Raw genomic sequence first — 20,403 nt, forward strand, 5'->3', positions numbered from 1 at the left:
ACACGGTTCCCAGTAGAACAAACGGTTGGGTGACCACTTTGATCAGCCTGAGAAAGGACCAAGGGTTCTCGGTATCTGTCCTCGTAAAACTGTTCTACCGTAAAGTGCTCAGCTTCGTGCATAGGTTGTCAGGCTACCAAAGCAGGAACAGCTTGTTGCAATATTTTTAATGCTTCTCAACTGCATCAGTCTTTGCATGTTCAACTGAAACGTCTCAATGCGAACGTTTATGAATGTAAATGTTAAATGCAATTTCGCTTTGTGAAATTAGTTGTAATCAAATAGAAAACGAATTTTACGCATTCTACCAGATAGATTTGCTCACATTATTTAAAAGCACTGAAAAGCAAAAAAAAAAAAAAAAAAAATTGAAAAAAATAAAGAAAGAGGAAAGATACAGTGAAAACATATTATGTCAAAGAATAGCACTTTTAAATAAAATTTGCTTTTAAATAAGTTTTGTCAGCTTTCCATACCTTTCCATAATTGCTTTTTTTAAATTTCAATGTTTTTATGAAATATAGTAATATATACATTAAGAAATACATTAAGAAATTATAATACATTAATAATACATACATTATAATACATTAAGAAATCATAAACGGAAGATTTCAAAATTCGTCTTCGCTGAAGATTTCAAAATTCGTGTATCTTAATATGCCTTGAACCAGTATTACTTTCATATAAAGTACAACAGCAATATTTTAAAGATAGTTGTATATATTTGAATAGAGATAGCATGGATTTTTATGCTGAATCTTTTTTCAGGATATCAGCTTGAATCTAGGATAAACAATAATTCTTTTTCCCTATACATGACTTTCAACCTTCACTTCTCTATTTTTTTGCAAGTTTTTTTCATGTGCTTTCTTTCTGTATAAGAAACTACATTTTTTCACCTGAAAACCTATTTTTTTCCGCTTTTGAATTTCTCCCAGGGTTTAAAATCTTTTATTGTTGTTCACTTTCGAACATATTTTTTGTAGGTTATTTGAATATATATCTCAAGGTGATTGCTATACCTTTAGATTTCGAACGAAAGTGGTTTATAATAAAATGAAATCTATTGTTCGGAGCTTTTACTAGAGTCTGAGACATTTTTGTTTCAATGTTTGGTGATAAAATTACGTATTTCTTAAAAAATATTCTGTTATTTACAACAGTTAAATAATAATTATAAATGCTATTTTTTAGTAGAAATGCAGTACTTTGTTGTAAATGATGCAACTTTCTATATTTATGCTTTTATTACAATAAGTTTAAATTAAACTTTATTACACTTTTACATAGTTTTTTTATACAATATAAAGTAATGCCTAGTAACTATGGCACATTCCAAGAAGTTTGCTATTTCGATGTGTTTTCCAGTTATCTTCAGCATGCTGATCTTTGATAAGATTTTAAACCTTGTCACAGCTAAAAAAACTAGAACGGACATAGCTTAAAATGCGTGTTTACGAAAATGGGCACAGCTGGAAATGGGTGTTTATGAAAATAGACACTGCTCAAAATGATTATATTGCATAGAGTTTGGTAAGATGTAATTTTTGAAAGAATTCGTAAGGGGTAAAATTTACTATTAATATTTTGATAAGGTTGGTTGCATGCTTTCCTGATCCAAATGATAAATGTAGATAAGAACAGAAAATTAAATATGCATGAGATAAATTATATGAACTTATACAAAGAAAATAAATGTTCTTTATTTTAATTTTCAGAAACATGTGTGGATGTGTGGACCATGCAGTGAAAGGTATCCTCATTTGGCGCCCGGTGCCAATCGTAGAGAACCTGATAATAATGAAGTGCACACCGATGTGAGAAGGAGAACATCGGAATGTCCTGTACCATCTGGTGATGATCGGCGCCAAAGGATTGGTTCGCAGGAGGGAGGTCCACCTCAAAGAAGTAGATCAGATAGCCTTCCTGCTCAACCTCCAAAACAAATGCAACAAAGACCTCAACAACCTCAAAATGTCCAAATGAGGCAGGAACAAGGTCAGCCTCGACCAATGCATCCAAATAATGGCTCGCCGATAAGAGTCATGAGGCCAGATCACCCCCAACAAGGCCAGCAAATGAGACCTCAACATCCTCAGCAGCAAACGAGACCCAGATACCCCAATGATCAACAAAGGTCTCAACAGCCTCGTGATCCAAGACTCCAGCATCCGATGGATCAAAGACCACATCATCCAATAGATCAAAAACTTCAACATCCAATGGATCAAAGAGCGCCACATCAATTGGACCAAAGACCACCGCATCCAATGGACCAAAGACCTCCTCACCCGATAGACCAAAGACCTCCACACCCAACTGATCAAAGACCACCACATCCAATGGATCAAAGATTTCAACAACCAAATGACGCTCAACGCCTTTTGTGCCAGGAGGATCAACGACAAATGCAACCAAATGGGGTTCAACAGCAGCAAAAAGTATCTTCTCGTCCAATTGACCCAAGGCAGCAAATTGGAGAGAAACAGCGTTATCAACAAGACCAATTAAGATCTGAGCATGCGGGTGATAATCAAAACGTACATTATGATTCAGATCTGAATAGGCAACATTTAGACCAAGTTGATACAAGCAAAATGCAAACTAATAACCAACGGAATCAACAGCCTTTGGATAATCCACAGCGAAATCAGAATAATAAAGATAATCATAAAAAGAGATCAGAGAATTCATCGAATCAATACCAATCCTCCCCACAAAAGCAGCAGGGGCCTGATGTCTATGGAAGCTCACAGCCAAGAGCATCACACCCAATTGAGAATGGTCCAGACTTCCCTCAATCCAAAACATACTACCCTAGTGAACAATTAAAACCTAAGCCACAGCATCCGATTGTTCATTCCCAAAATAGATCCCACCAAGGACCTGATAATTTTTCATCCTATCCTAATCAAGAAATTTTACCGGAATACCCACCACAGAGACATTTAAATGCCTTAGATTCTAATCAAATTATACCTCCACAAAGAAATCAACGCCTGCGTGAACCTCCCGAACAGCAAGTCATCCCTAGACCTCAACATCCCCAAGAACCACCACAAGAGTTTCCTCAACGTCACGCTACTGATCAAAAGTATCCCCCTGAGAAGCAGAGAGACCAGCAATTTAATAAGAGTCAACATCCTCAATTCAAAGTCATGAACGATCAAGGTGAAAAAATTCAGAATCGAGGTGAAGTGAATCAAAATTTTCAAGACAATACAAGTGTTCCTTTTGGAAAACAACCAACTGATAATCAGCAAAGGAATTATGATGATAGAAATCGGTCAGCAATAACAAGTCAACCGCAACCTATGAACCCTTCCGAAATGCAACAAATAAATAAGAGTCCACAACCTCAACAGAGGCAGCAAATTAATCAACAAAGAAATCAAAGTGAAAATATACAAAGACAAATAGTTAACCAAGGTCCAAATAGGCACGGTGTTTTAGAATCAGAACAAAATGATGTTTATGTCAGTTTATCTGAGCAACAATCTGCTAAAAATAACACTCCATTTTTTGAACAGGGTATTAGTGACAGTGAGACTCAAGCTCCTCCTGCAACGTTGCCTAGAACAAAGCGTCCAGAAGTACCTACGCCTGCCGGACGAACAACTAAAAGAGAAAAGATACCACCAACTCAGACGTTACCAAGACCTGGTACTAATCCATTTCGAAATGACAATAATCCTTTTCGAAGAGAGAGTCTACCTCCCGAAATTTTAGATGCCGGGGAATACGTCACCGTCGCTCCTAGAAGAGGTAGCCTGGATGAACGCTTTCGGCATATGTCTAATCAAGATCAAGCAAGATTAGTTGATGTAATGAAAGTGAGTATATTTCACTAATTTTTATGATAACATACAGGGTGCTCATTAGAACCATTAATTAACACATATGCTTAGAATCTTTTAAGAACTGAATTTAAAACAAAATATATAAAATCTGTATACGTAAAGAACTCCCATCGGAGCAGTGGCGGGGATTATGGCTATGAGGTTACCTTAATTAAAGTTGGCGTGTTGGGTTATTGCCTAACGCATGGATGCACCAAAACAAACAACCAGTATACTGCTGAGTGAACCTTTAAAGGTATGCTGAATCACCCTTAGCTAGATTTACATGTCCTATTAGTTTGTATCTGCAAGTATACGGGTTTTGATGCTTTTAATCGTCTTTTGCACTAATGATTTGACTGATTTAGATAAGTTTTTTTCCTCTCATAATAATTATTCGGAGATGCCTCATGTGTACATTTTAAAAATTCACTTTTAACTAGCATATAATAGTTAAGACGGTAAGTATGAAACCCATAGCCTACATGCGATTATTTAATAAAAAATTAAGTGTCTATTTATTGTTTTCGAATAATGTCTTTTAGGAATTCTTTATGATTTTCAAAGACATAAAAGAAAAGTTGCAAAAATACGTATTTTTACACAGGTTTTTCTTATACGTGTTTCAATCTTAATACAATATATAACCTACATGAGACAAAAATTTTGTGAAAGTAATATTTTGCAATCAAAAATACCTTGCCAAAACTGCCCTTTATGTAGATTTTTTTTGTACAGATTTGTACTAGATTAATTTAAAACTTATGTTTTAGTTAAATATGAAAGAAATATGCAATTTAATTGTGTTCCACTAATAAAAAATTTATCTTGCATTAAAAAAGATTTCTGTTCTGAAGAAAATATGTAATTTAACTGTGTTTCACTAAAAACATTTGGTTTAAGTTCAAGATTTTGCATTTTTTTAATAAACATTATCCTTTATGATTTAGAATGACTGGTTGACTATATCTATGAATGTATGTATCTGAGCACTACATATTTTCTTTCATCATTTACGCCAATAAAAATTGCAATGATTCCTTATCCCACTCGATAAGCAAGATTTCATGAATATCATTTAGGAAATGCAAAGTTTCAACAGGGATCACCGTGTTCAATTATGTTTTGTAGTTATTGGCATCAGAGATCTATAAATACATATTCTGAATGTATGGAAACCGTAATTTCAATTATTATAAATTTAAAATACTTATAGTCTTAGTAATTTGAAATTGTAATATCAGACAGGACTCAATCATGTATTGAATTCATGACATGTCTACCAAGAAGTGGTGTACAGGACTGACTGTAAATTGTCTTATGGAATAGATTATTCAGAGTTCTGACTCTAAACTCATCAAAAATTCATGAGGAAAGTGGAGAGAGTTGAAAGATGGCCTGAAAATAACAGTTGGAATTTGTAACAGCAAGAGCCATGTTTGTAAAACCGAAACTTGAATACTTGTTGCTCGTTCGTAGAAATTAAATACTGGTAGATCTTTATAATAGCTGTTAGAGTATGTGCTCAAATGGTGATTAAGGTAAATTCATACTATTAAATAAGCAGCACGTAATTTTAAATACGCTGTTACAAATTTTTAGGAAAAAATGGGCAAACAGCAATTTATTTAATTGTTATTTTACCATATTCAAACAAAATAGTCAAATGACCATAAATAAGATGGTATTCAAACTGTTGACTGTGAGAAAAACCGTTTGTTAACTGCTTTCACTCAATACTGTTACACAACCAGAATTTTATTGCACCAACTGGAAATGAAGCTACGTATTTCCTTGCAGCTGGGTACACATTATAACAGAGCGTGGTTATATTTTACGGTTTCGAAACGATGGCAGTTATAAATTGTTAAAACACTGTACAGTTTTGTATTTATGGGTTTTAACCATACTAGTAGTAAGCAGTTTCAAGACTATAAAGGTAAAGGTAAAAAATGCTTTTTATTGTAAATTTTACGATTAATTGGAAAGACAGACTGTTTTCAGTTACTTTATCGTAATTTTAGACTGAAAATTCTAACAGTTTATTGGTGCATAAAAACAGAATATTAATCCAATTTTCAACAAAATCAATATCATTATCATTTATATCATTTATCTCATTATCATTTATATCATTATCTCATTACCATTTATATCATTATCTCATTATCATTTATATCGTTATCATTTAATATCATCATCAATATCAATATGGCCAAGAAGTCGAATTCTTGGCCATAGATGGCGCCTCTGGAAAACAAGAACAATCGCACCCCCTCTGCCTAAACATGCATACGTCAACAACAGCAACACATCAATATCATTTATATAGAGGATGGAATGGTTAAAATATTCGAAAAGCAAATTATGTATCAGCATAATCAGGCAGTAGGAGAAAAAATTTAAAATGTATATTAAGTTAGGTGATTGCATATCATCATGTGCATAACATTGAAAATATTCATGTAAAAATATTGATAATAGTTCAAAGGTTTATATAGCTATAAATAGTTATAACTTAATTAGAAGAATATTGTTTACCGTTGTCTTTATTGAAGAAAACATCCCTATCAAGGTAGGGTGCCTGAAAGAAATTGTTAAAAAAATGCCTCTTTCCTTTTCACTGAAATGTATCCATCTCTAAACACAATACTCATTACCAAACAAAAAAAAACTATAAATGTGTTTACAGAATTGTTAATTTTAACGCTCTGTTAAACTCAGTAAATAAAATTTTGTTAAAAAAAACTTAAGTGTATAAGTTAACAAGAAAAAGTATGTTTTGTCCATTTCCTATTTCCTGGAAAAGAAATCGTTTTTTCCTTTTCCGTTTTCCATGAAAGAAGAACACCTCAGTTGCTTTAGATTGAATTCCCGTAGAAGTAAAATGTTTTATGTTGGGAAAACGAATATTTTTATTAAAGGTTCTCTTCTTAAAACTCAAATTTTTTTAAAGCATCAGCTTCTACTACATGTTGCACGAGCAATCTCAATTATTTATTTTTTAAAAATATAAATAGTTTACTGCTTTTAAAATTAAATATTTTAAAAGCTCAATTTCTTAAATATGGTAAGTTTCTAGAAATCCACTTTAGATTTACATATTTTTTTTCTGAAATTTTTGCAGGTGTTTCTTACAAGCAAACCGTGAAGTTAACTAACTATAAACTGCATAAATACTTATATTTAATTGTGTCTTGATAACGTGCTTATAAATTTCTTATCTCATATTCAAACAATACTTTTTATATTTTAGGCTGGAGAAGTAACTATTAGACCAGCATCTGAAAGACGTAAGTATTTACTAAATGATAATAGATAATTATAGTTGCACCTTAATTTTGTTTAGTAGTTTGGAAAGTAATTTAATTTTTTATGAAATTATGCAACTTTCTAATTGTAAATAAAAACTATATTGAATCATAGATTATCCAATATAGCCCATAACTTTTGCTATCTTTCTGGTAATAGCATGATATCAAGCACCTAAAATTTATGCTCTTTGCTGGGAAAATGTCCATGCTGTTTGGAAGTAAATATATTAAAATTTGTTCTAATCTGAAATTAATTTTGTTCGGAATGCTACGGAGTTTTTTCAAAATGATATTTTTAATTGCGTTTATTTGTTTGAATGAATGCAGGTTTATAAATAACATAAAAGTTAATATACGTCTAAACCTATTTCAATTTTATAGATTATATTTTGTGCTACGTAGACTAAAGTGAAAAACAGCGCGAATCAAGTACAAAAATGGACATGCTATAATTTCCGTTTTCTAGACAAGAACCTTCCTCAGCATCTAAGTGCCAAATAACAGTAGAAAAGTAAAGAGGTAACCACGTTTTAGATAGTTCAACCAATCCGGACAAGGGAATAAGTTTGAATTAAATAATAAAAAGAAGATGGCAAAATAAAAACGCTAATAAGAAACATGTAAGCAGGTTTGATGGAAACCTCTGGGGCAAAACATGAAAATACACTGGTGTAAGGAATTAAGAGAATTTGCAGACTTGGTCGATTATCACTAGAACTACAGGAACGATTTTAATGAAATTTGATATGTACATACATTGATACAATACAAAGCAAATAACAAGTCAACAATTATAATACACACGCATGATCGTGCGTAAGACTGGTTGTAGTCGGAAGGTATGAAATTCCCGCAGGACAATTCAGGCAAATTGCTACAGGAAATGATTAACTGCCTTATTTCAAGCATGAAATCACGATGCAATTCTTGTATATCTGTAAGAGGGTACCATAACCCCTATTAACCCATTTTTGTTTGTTTATTCTGCATCCGCTTTTTCACCTTCTGACTCCAACGAGTGTTACGCTCTATCATTCGTGTTGTTGAATGATTTTTTGTTTTGCAATGTATCAATGTATTGTGCAGATCAAATTTCATTAAAATCGGTCTAGTAGTTCTAGAGATAATCAACCAAGTCTGCAAATTCTCTTTATTTGTTACACCAATCCAATTCCAGTTATTCCAAAATTGCACAAAAACTGCAGCTTGTAGATTAGTCAGTGGCGCGAAAATATCCGCTTAAGAACTGTTCGAAATTCTAGCGCAACAGAGCAATAAATAAATAAAATTTTCCTCGTTGTTACCCATTTTTGATTTTAATACTGATGGAAAATATTCCTATTTTCGTTTATAGGAAATATTTGTATTTTTAGTACAATTGTATATTCTGGAATACCGTATTTATCTATTTTAATTCAATATTTTGAACTAAATGATGGAGAAAAAATCTTGCTAGATTAAAGTTTTCCAATGGAATTCTCCCTACTGGTTTTTTTGAGCCTATGGGTTAAAAAATGAATATTATATATATATATATAATATATATATTGCGTGGATTTATTAAAATAATTCATGGCCCTTACTATTCTTAATTTATATATATATATACATTCTGATAACATAATTGTTTTAAAGAAACAAAATAAAAAAAATATCAACCGAATGTTCAAAAAAGCTAGGACCTACAAAAGTTTAAAAAAATCAAACCAATAAAAGATTTCATCCGACATGATATATGTGACCATTGATATTCAATTTCACTTCGTAAACATACGCAATGCAGGAGAATAGTTAAATCATAGAAAGTGGGTCTTAGAAAGAATTCGGAGCTTAAGAATGTTAGTTCCTTGGGGAAAAAACTGAATTTAACTATTACCCGTTTTGAATCTTGGTATAAAAATGTCTTCCCAGGAATGAATAAAACTTTTAATTGATGAAAAATTTATTAAAAATATGCTTTGTTAAAATATTCATATTAATATTTGAATAATGGAATTTTCGCATCAGAAAATCCTTTCTAGAGATGATTTTATGATTTCCATGAATCTCCCAGCCGTACATTATGCATTCCATTTGGAATACTTTCATTACTTAATGCTACATATCTCGTAATTTTCAATTTACATTCGTTTTTCGGTTGAAAAAAATTATTTCGCCTCCCAGAAAATATTGGATACAGATAAGTTCGTGTAATTGACGCTATGTGTAAAACTGAATGTTCCTAAGCGTAATAGCTTTTACCCAATTTGATCCAAACACAAAAGGAAATAAATCTGAATGACTTCCGAGATGGAAGAAGTAAAAAAGCATCTTGGTTCTGTTCTACCCATCTTTGGGAAGGAAAGTCGTAAAAGCAGAAATGGCTTGTACCTTCATTTATTATTCACATTCATAGTCAATTGAGGAACAGCTTTCTGCATTCCAGTTGCAGAACTGGAATGACTCAGATCGTTTACCCATTTCGCCTTTTTGTATTTGGCAAATGTAAAATGACCTTTTCTCTAGGATTTAGGAGAAACGTCGATGTTTGTCTCGTCTTGTACTAGCCTTTATTTTCAATATTATTTTTTTCGCATATGCATTTTTCTAAGGTTGTAACTATAATGTAATACCCTGCTGATTTAAATTTTTGCCAATTTATTTTATCTTATTATCAGTGTCTCACCTTATGAAAAGTTCTTTTCGCTAAAAATTCTATTGAGAAATATTTAAATGTAAAATCATAATATAAAAGCTTGTAAAAATTGAATATTTTTAATTTAATATTTTAAAAAATTAAGACAACAGTTTTAGCTTTAGTTCTTCTTTTAAAATGTATGAATCTGTTTGCTGTTTTATATCCGTAATTGAGATTAAAACATTATCTTTTAGGTCTTGAACCACAAAATTCATTTGAAAAACAAAAGAGTGGACCATTACCAGAAGAAGGTCAAATGTCCAACCGCTACTTAGAAGAAGAGCAAAGAAGAAATGCCATTAACAGTGGTGTTTGTCCAATAGATCCCAACACAAGACGGCAACTGCCAGGCGGCGAACCTTCTAAACGGCCTCAACATCCACAGCATCCAGATCAAGTTTCTTCACCACCAGTTCCAAAAGCACGTACTTCTCTAGGAGACCCCAACATGCATAGTGAAGGTAGAAATGGAATACCAAGGACTATACCATTAACTTCTTTGGCTCAAACTCTTGAACAACAGTCTGATCCACGCACTAGTATTTCTAGACAGCAAGAATGTTTTGTGGAGCTTCCGTCAATGAAAAATGACAAAAACTTGATAAACGATTTATCGCAGCATAAGCAATCAGGTGGTTCTCAGGGATCATTCTCACAAGAGCATAAGAGAAATGAAGATTTCGTGCATCCAAACATCGTAGACAATAATGCCGCCTCGGGAAGAAATGATTATTCTAGAAAAAATGGTGATGGCTCGAATAAGCCTAAGCCACCACCTACACAACAGCGCCAAAAAATGGATCGACCTAGAGAGCAGCCACCATATCCTCCTCAGGTAGATAGGAATAATTCTAAAGCTGGGCAAAGCAATGTTCAGTATGACGAACAGGCTTGGCGAGATGCGAGGAAAAGTAAACCTTTACCACCTGAGTCAAACACCCAGGATCTTGAAGGTTATCAAGATGAGGAAGAGGAACAAAATATTGATGATTACTTTGAAATGATCGAAAAAGCAATAAGTAGACCACAGCAACAAAATATAGGCGTAGGAAAAAGATCATCAGACATACAGCGACAATTAATGAATCACGAAGGAGATCGAAATCATGCTGCGGCATCTGGTTCAGAATATAGTCCTCAAAAAGGTCAAGTTTCTGCTGTTCTCAGGCAGATAGATTCGCTTAATCAAAATCAAGGATATCAAACAACAAACGTACCACAAAATAAGCAGTTTCCTGGTGGATATGACCAAAGGAATGATAATATAAAAGAAAAGAATGATTTAAATATTTATGATAAGGCCAGTTCGAGAAAAGATTTTTACGATATCGATAATGAGGAATACTCAAGAAGGGATAAAAAAGAACAATATATTATTCAACCAACTGACCACAGATTTCAACCTCAACAAACCTCTGATGAATTTGGTAAACAAAAGAAAGATCTTAGTGGGAAATCATACGATAAGCTTTTGCTACATGAATTGACTCCAGATACAAGACAGCCATCCGCAAAGCACTACTTGGAAGAGCATAAGACGCAGCCTCTATCATATGAAGCATTTAGTTCTGTTAAAGCAATGCAGCAAATGCAACCGGATACTAGGCAAGAACAGCATTTAGCTCAGTCACAAAAGCAAAGTCAAGGAAGTGAAAATGAGGTAAGAAACCAAGCTCCTTACTACTATTCTCAACAGACATCAACTGGGACCTATTATCAAGGAACAGGACAAAATAACAATGCATATGAGAGTAATGATACAACAAAGAATGGTCAGGTATCAAACGGAGGCAAACCTGTTTCCAATGACGCGCAAAATCAAAAGAAAGCAAAACCAAAACCAGATCCAGGAGACTGGTCACCAGTATCTGATTTGTCACCGATTTTAGATGTTTCTCCATCAGTTGAGGCAGCGGAACAGGAGCTGATGGAGAAATTCCAAGAGAAAATAGTTATTGAGGATGACGATGAGGACATGTTAGACGATGATGATTCACGTCTGTTAAAAGCTGGTGGCATACCCAGGGCTACAAGTGGTACCATCTCGGGAATGTTGGAAGAGTTCAACAGAGCTCTTGGTCTTCCTGGTACCTCTCCAGTAGATGACTCTGGGATCAAGTCAGCAGTGTCTCCTACCTCTCTTGCCATGAGCCCAATCTCAAGTTTGAGCTCATCATTAACATCAGTGTCATCAATTCAGAAGGAATACCAAGTAACTAATTGAAAATATTAGTAAAAATGTAGAAGAAATATATAAAAAATAATTTGGAATCGCTACAAACAAGAATTTTAGCTCAATTACCTGTAGTTGTTAGAATTTGTCCTTTTTAAAAATTATGGTATAGCTTTTTTGATTCTTAAATGTACAAAATAATTCAGTTATTAATCTTTTAAGGGATGCATTTGTTTGTATGATAAGAAACAAAGCATTTTACTTAAATTTATATTCTAATACAGGGTAAATAAGATCATTTGAATAATATAGAGACAAATTAGCACTTTAAATAAATAAATAAACTAAGTAATGCTTGCTTGTAAACATTGCATTAAAAAATTTTGCTCTCATGTACTCCGGTTTCATAAACGAGTAAAATTACTTAGCTATCTTATTTATTTTAAATGTTAGTAAAGTTATTCAGATAATTTTCATTCCCCCTGCATATTAGTTAAAACAATATATGGTATTTTGCAGGTAATTTATATTTTAAATTGATAGAAAATATTTAACATTTTGCTTGCTAGTAATTAATATTTTTTTACATTGAAAAATTTATAAAATTAAGTTGCTGTTTTTGAATTTTTTTAAATTATTGATCTTTAAATATATTAAAAATAATGATTAGCGGAACATTTTTTGTTATTTTTTACTGGAAATGAATAGTTTAAAAATGTTTATGAATTATTTTAGAAGTAATAATTTATGAATAGTTAAAAATCTAAAACAGTACGATATAACATAAGTAACCTATTTTTGCAGAAACATATTAAACCTAATTATTTCGATTAAAATATGTTTACTATTCGTCTATGTAACGTTTGATTACTTGCTGGCTCACAATTTTAGACAAATTAGCATTTTAAACAACATGTTATTATTTTTTTTTGAGCAAACGCTCTTTACAAATCAGAAGTTAACTTTTTGTTCTGAAAATAATACAAAAGTCAGAACAAAATAATGTTTTTTTTTTTTGCAAATAAAATTTTATGAAAGTTTGCGAAATATTTTTGAAACTTTTGAGGGCTATTTTATAGTTTTTAAAAAGTTAATCTTAAAACCATTTTTATATAAATTTAAAAAAACAACAACAATATATAATTACTTCAGCGTCGCCATGCATATTCACGACAAATAAAATTGTACAAATGTTATCTTTGTGAGTTTACAAAATAAACAATGCTTAAATTTTATAGTTATAATTATTTATGATTTTTCAAGGAAACTTTTGGATCCCCTCAAAAAAGTGTCCCTGGTGGATCGCCCCAAAAAACACCGGCTCAGCCAACTACTCCTAGACGTTCTCATAGAAGACTTCCTCAACCAACAGTTGAGCAAATGCAAGCAGCTGTAGCGATGGCAGCACAAGGACCAAGAGATAAAAATGCTCAACCACCTAGGTAACACTAAAAGCTAATTGGGGGTTTGGATTTTAGACATTCTAATAAGGTTTGAATATCCCACTCGAAAATTAGATTTCAAAATTATTCAAAACTGCCTACAATTAACTGCCTATATTAAAATTTTGTGATAAATAGAACTTGAAAACTCAAAATTTAAAATATTATGCCCCTATCACATTTATGAATGAATTTAAAAAAATCCTTTATTTCTTTGCTTAGTTAAATTACCTTTACTACTCAAATGAATGAACGATAAAAAGATATGAATCATCAAACTGAACTAAATTCTTACTTTTACTTTTTTTAATATATTATACTTTAAAAAAAATCCAAATCGAATTACAATAAAAAGTATCGAATTGAAATAAAAAGTAAATCCATTTTTACTGGATGTAACATGTTGCGGAACAGAAAATTTGATGTACAGTAATTTTTATATTAATATGTAGAAATAGACACTGTGATTTTGCAGTACTAATTACTGCAAAATCACTGAATCACTCAAATTAAATAAATATTGCTAATATCACCACACTACTTATCACTGATATCTCTACTTTATACTAATTATCACTACATTGTAAAAATTTCGGGATCAAAATACAGCTAAATGCATCGACACTCCTTATGGTGCTGGTAATTTCTGTCCTGAAATCCATTTTTACCGGAACAAGTTACAGAACAAAAGATCTGATATACCATAATTTTTACCGTAATCATTACCTTAAAACTACTGAATCATTCTAAGTAAATATTATTGTATAATTTTATAATTTTTATAACCGTGGTTGAGCAGCCGTCCCAATTTTTGGGTTTACGACTACTAATGTTCAACTCCGTAGCCGTGTAATTTTGAACCCAATCCAGAAGACAAGGGAACTGCTGGATCAAGTAGTGGGAGAAATTTGCCTTCGTGGAGGACTTTTGATGGAACTAACCCGCATTTACGTTATATGGAGTGAGAGACCACGAGAACCTTCCACGGTTAGCCTGACGGCAAGCGGTCTCTAACCCATGATCCGTCTACCACTGAGGATATTTCACGTCATCACTGTGGTATGCGGAATTTGTATCAACCAGCCATCACCGGGATCGAACTTCGGTTCACCTCATTAGAAGGTGAACGCTCTAACCCCTAAGCCATCGTGGCTGAAGTAAATATTATTGCAAAAATTACGGATGATGCACCCAAAATTGAGGCACCTTATACCGTTATTTGATGCAGAATTTTCTACGGTGTAGGAGTCTCCTCTCATCAATTTATTTTGTTTCTCATTCACAAATGTTTTTTTCCTTCCATCGACATTTTTCCCTAACACAAAAACATTTTGTTAACAAAATATGCAATTATTGTAGTATTCTGTACGAACATTCAATTGATATGATAAAAGAAACTGACGATTACCTGGATTTAAAAATTAACAATTTGAATCTGAAAAAGAAATAACGTAAGGAATACACAGCGTATGACTAAATACTATGAAGTAATAACAGCAGTTCGAATGAAGACTTCAATAGGGAACAGTTCAAATCGGGAATGGTTTTCTTCTGGACACAAGAACTTCTTTACTTTTTAAGATTTTAATATAAATGTTAAGATATATATCTGACAATATCTAATCTCCATTCTTCTCTCCCGTTTTTTTTCTTTTTACAGCGTAAATTCAAGCTCTAACTTACAAAAATCTGTAAAGAGAAATATACTGGATTAATTGAGACTAGTTTCGTGCAGAAAAATGAAATGTGACGTAAAGTTGAACAACCAACACACCGGATCTTACAATTTTTTTTATACAGAGACGCAATATAGCTTTTTTTATTATGTAATATGGCTTTTTAATAAAAATTAAAAATTAGTCTATGGGGAGTCGGTAGGGCATATATCAAGAAAGCTAAAACTGACCTTTTTCTATGTACCTTTTCTAAGAAGCTACTTATGATATCGCTTCGAAATTTTTTGGAGATATTTAAGGTTATATCAGTAATTAGCTGTGATAGTTTTTTAGCGTTAGCAACAATACTTTTCAAGTTATGAAAGATTTTTCATGAATCTTTTTAAAAAAATTAAAAGTTCTGAGTTCATTATTTAAAAACAAATTCTGCCAAAGATATGTATTAACAGTTAGCACAGTGTGAACATGTATATGTAAATATTCGGTGAAAAAAAACTGATGCAATATCTTATTTAGATGCTGAGAAAAGATACATCGAAAAGGCAGTTTTAGCATTGTTGGTCAATGCCCTATCGACACTCCTCTTTCTGTTCTATAATTTCTATTCTAAAAGTATAGTAACTTCAAATTCAACTTATATAAAAAGATTCTTTCTATTATTAATATGAAGCTGCTACTCGTAATTCTTACAACAGAGAATTTTTAAAAGACGTAAAAAAACTGCAAAAATGATTCTATTTAAAAAGAAATTTCTGTTCCATTTTTTAAATTTTCATTTTGGGAAGAATTTTCTTGGGTTCAACAATATCAATTCTATGAAATACGAGGCGCTACTGGAAAGTAAGTTTCCCTAATTAATAATAAAAAAAAAAGAACTAACACTTTCGGAATCATATTTATTGGCAACAAGTACAGCAATGTTTAAGCCATTTTTCAACATAGCCACCACCAAAATTGAGACTCTTGTCGTATCATGGGATAAACTTTTGTATCCCTCTGTTATAGCACTCTGCCGCCTGTGACAGGAACCAGCGTATGACAGACGTCTACTATTACTCTGACCGTTACTGCTAAACACTACAGAAATTGTGACGAGCCATTCAAAACAAGAGTCGTGGAATGTTTACTGCAGATGTTGCGCTCCTCCACGACAATGCTTGTCCACATACGGCATGACGCACAGCAGCTGTTTTGACGGAATTTGGCTGGGAGGTGTTTGATCATGCACCCTATAGCCCTGATATTGCTCCCAGTGATTTTCAAGTTATCTTGCACCTCAAGAAATTCCTGTTCTCCGGTGAGCGTTTTAGCAACGACGAAGAACTGAAGACGTCTATCACACGCTTATTCCATTCACAGGCGGCAGAGTTCTACGACAGAGGGATACAAAAGTTGATTCCACGATACGACAAGTGTCTCAGTTCTGGTTGTGGCTATGTTGAAAAACAGCTGAAACATTGTTGTACTTGTTGCCAATAAATATGTTCCTGAAAGTGCGAGTTCGTTTTTTTTATAAGTTAGGGAAACTTACTTTCTGGATGCGCCTCGTTTATTAGCATATTATAGCAAAATAATTAAGACGTTAATAGTTTTCTATTTAAAGTAATCATGCATTTTTTTTTGAAGCACAACCGGTCAGCTTTTGTTTGGAGTAGAGCCCAAAGCACAGACTAGTGGTGGACTGAATTCTCCATCATCAGCTTGGAAAGTACAAGAACCAAATCAGTCTTTCGAACAACAGTACAATACTCAACAAGTTACAGTACAACCAACTTTGGATAACTATACTGTGAGTAATTAAGCATAACATTGTTATTATGAGTCGCTGACAGGCAGCAAGATTTTTTTAATCTGTTTATGTTTACTGAACTTTTTCTGTAGCGTTCCGTAAAATAAGAATGCGTCTTAAATTTTTTAGTTTTCATGATCGGGTTATGACTAAGAAAGATAAGATCTCAACGGCTTAAAAGTTATAATATAAGACGAAAACCCTCAAAATAAGGATTGGGTTAGCAGTAATCTGGGGAAAAATGTGAAGATATTATTTATCCAAAAGTTAAGGAATTATTAATTGTTTTTATTACTTATTTTTTAAAATAACAATAAAAAAAAATTTAATTCGCTAGACATAGGAATTTTTATGCCATTTTAAACTACGTAATTTTAAATAACAAAGTACCAACTTTGAATGAAACTCATTAAATAGTTTCTAAGTAATGAAATTTCGTAGAAATCATCTTTTTTTAAAATTTTTTTTCTGAAGAACTATTTGACGCATTCCCTTTAAGTATCGGGTTCCTCTATTTTCCTTGCTCAATTTAACATGAAGCAAAATTTCGTATGCCTTACAGTTCAAAGTTTTCAATTAATTAAATAATAATAATAAAATATATTTTTCTTCAAATTATCTTTGGATAAATGATTTATTTAATAAAAATATTTTGTAATTTGGAAGTTTTGCACATTAGGAGTCACAATTAAAAAATTAAGGGGGAAGAAAACAAAATTCTTTCGAACTATGGCTGATTACTATTAAGGTCAATGATTTCAAAATGTGGTTTAAAATAATCTAATTATTTATTAGAGAATGAAGCTGAAGGGCGATTCCAAGAATTAGGGGAAATCATTCCAGTCCTATTAGCGAAGTATCTTGATGATTTCAATTCTTTCTTTGAGCTTTCTGACTTCAGCTATGATTTTTCAAAGAATTGGATTGTTTTTTTCCAGCAATAATTTGTGAAAAAATAATTTGTGACTACTGATGTAGATAATAATATCTATTTCATGTTATTTAGCAAAGACAGCCATCACAAAATGTCCCGCTTACTATAACACTAAGGAACAAATCTTTTGTGGCATTTATGCAAATACTTTACCTTGCCTAGTTCGGGAGAGGGGACTTCAAATCTGAAATTAGATTTGCCCCTAAAGCTGCAGATACAGTCCTTAATCTTATTCCTAATTCTAAAATGGCATTTCTAGTCTATTTTTTCGAAATGTGCAAGTTTGAAAGCGATATATACAACAAGGGTTTGCGTAAGTGTAGCTACAAACTTCTAGGGGAACTAGGGTTGATCATTAGGATTGAAATTTCATAGGAACCCATGCCCGAGGATGATTTCATACGCCGTTAAGGGTTCGTTCCAACTATGAACTGTTTCTCCTGAACAGGTGATAATGGGGAAGCACCGATAGTTGTGTGAGACAAAATTCCAGGGCATGGGTTCCTATGCAACTTTAACCCTGATAATGGGCTCTGACTATCTTAGAAGTTTATTGCAGCGTTTATGAGATCGCGTATTATAGATAAAATGTTGTACATGTTGACAAAAAAAAAGACTAAAAATGAAAATTTTATTAAAAATATATATAGGCTGGAGAGAGAAGCAAATTTCTGATTTGAAATCAGCTTCACGAAAATATATATAAGATCTGTTAAAAGATCCATGAAACAGAAAACAAAAAAAATGTTTCCCATTATAATTGATACCAAATATTTTGCGATAATCATGCACAGAATGATTACAAAATTGATTTGCTTACTAACGAATGCCAAATCTATATATTTTTTTCTAACTTGAGATTGAGGTTTACTGATCAAAAGTCTTTAAATCCACAAGACTATCGTCTCTTCGGTCCTACCACCTGAAATCATAAAACTAAAGAATATTAGGATTGAACTTCTGCAACTTTATTCCTTTTTGCACTCGAATCTATGAATCAGGGCGAAATAAGAAGCCAAAACTTCTCTTATCCGTAGCAACCAATTCTAATTATTTTGGACAAAAAGAAATGAAATTAGAGCTACAAGTTAAGGTTTTCAATGTGATATTATAATTAAATCATGCCTTAACTAAACAAAATACCGATCGTTTATCACCCAGAGACAACGTGAGAAATTAAAAATTCAAATTCAAATCTTCATAGAGTTAATTCAGAAATAGCATATCAGTTTCACAAAGCTTCGACATGTTTGAAGACTAATTACATTTCAAATGCCAACTGAAGAATCGATATCCTCGGAAATAGAAAACCCCCTGAGGAACTACACAATGCAGAACTATGATAGGTATGAGGATGGAATAATTGCACTTCCACCATCCATCAACTGATGTCGAGAAAATCTAAACTTTCCTGGATTAAAGAAGTGTAAGTGCCAAAGGGCTTCACGCGCTTTGAGTGTGACATGGTTCACGATAGACGATGATAAAATTAAAGCGTAAATACTACTGACAAATACTTTCTATTTTGTCGAAATAAAAGCAATTAATGGTTAGGCTTTTTAATTCAAGCAATTAAACAAATTTGTTTGGTATCTTCATTCCTTACATGAACTTCGTATAGAAATTACCTGGCAGTAAAGCAGCTAGGTTAAATGGCGAAAAAATACGGTTAAATAGCTTAGAGAGGTAAACTGATTTTATATTGTTATTGATCATTTATGATTCTTACGTTAAATGATTTAGAAAGATTTTGATGATTTCAATTCTTTCTTAGGGTTAGGAGTAAATTTGTAATTTTTTCGCTTTTAATGATAAGGAAGCCAATGACATAAGTTCAGCTGGCATACGATTAGCCACCCCAAAAAAAATCACTAGAAACATATTTTTATGCGATGTTTTGCTCTCGAGACTATATAAATTGGTTAAGAAAGTAAGTTATGACAATTTTACAGGTACATCACAACTAGGGGTTGATTTTATTTTTAAAAAAAATAATTAGTAACAAGTTGTAGTGTTAAAAAATACTACTCGCAAAATTGGAGTTCATACTAGGGTTTTTAAGGCCATATGTCAATCTATACATTTCGTGATGCAGCTTAATCATCTCTGCGTGACTTACAGAAATAAACGATTACTATATTGTTAATATCAAATACCTAAATATTTATAAAAGTTTAATTAATATCTTATCCTATTTTCCTCCTTCAAGATATCTACATCTGTTTTCATAATATCAATATTATGCACTGAGTTTGACGCACTTGACAAAATTTTTGTTACAGGAATTAAATTTGAGTTTTATTAAGGCAATTTTCACGATAATTACTACTGTATTGCACGATAAACAATAGGACATAACTTTCGTATGGTATGGCAAATTTTTGAAAGCATTGCACCACTTTTAAAGTTAGCGTTTTAAACCCTCAAAGTTTTAAGGCATTAAAACCTTTAACACAAGATATTTTTCTAATGACTCGTTTATTTAAAAAAAAACTACTTGATTTTCACCTCATCTAAGTTTTGTTTCCCCCTTGATTTCCATGTCTTTCCATAGTA

General features: G+C 32.3%; 1 protein-coding gene across 2 annotated transcripts in view; it reads left to right on the forward strand.

Annotated features, from left to right (window-relative positions):
• Positions 1-20,403, forward strand: part of LOC107452377 (uncharacterized) — a 200,515-nt gene that overhangs the window by 119,922 nt on the left and 60,190 nt on the right. For both annotated transcript variants that reach the window (XM_071177670.1, XM_087157493.1), the window contains exons 3-7: positions 1,722-3,836; positions 7,099-7,135; positions 10,028-12,045; positions 13,270-13,448; positions 16,751-16,913. In XM_071177670.1, coding sequence (XP_071033771.1) covers positions 1,722-3,836; positions 7,099-7,135; positions 10,028-12,045; positions 13,270-13,448; positions 16,751-16,913 — 4,512 coding nt within the window. The remainder of the gene's footprint in view (positions 1-1,721; positions 3,837-7,098; positions 7,136-10,027; positions 12,046-13,269; positions 13,449-16,750; positions 16,914-20,403) is intronic.

Source organism: Parasteatoda tepidariorum, chromosome 2 (genome assembly GCF_982258835.1).
Source record: "Parasteatoda tepidariorum strain Cologne lab strain chromosome 2, Ptep-v5.0, whole genome shotgun sequence".
Classification (NCBI taxonomy): domain Eukaryota; kingdom Metazoa; phylum Arthropoda; class Arachnida; order Araneae; family Theridiidae; genus Parasteatoda; species Parasteatoda tepidariorum.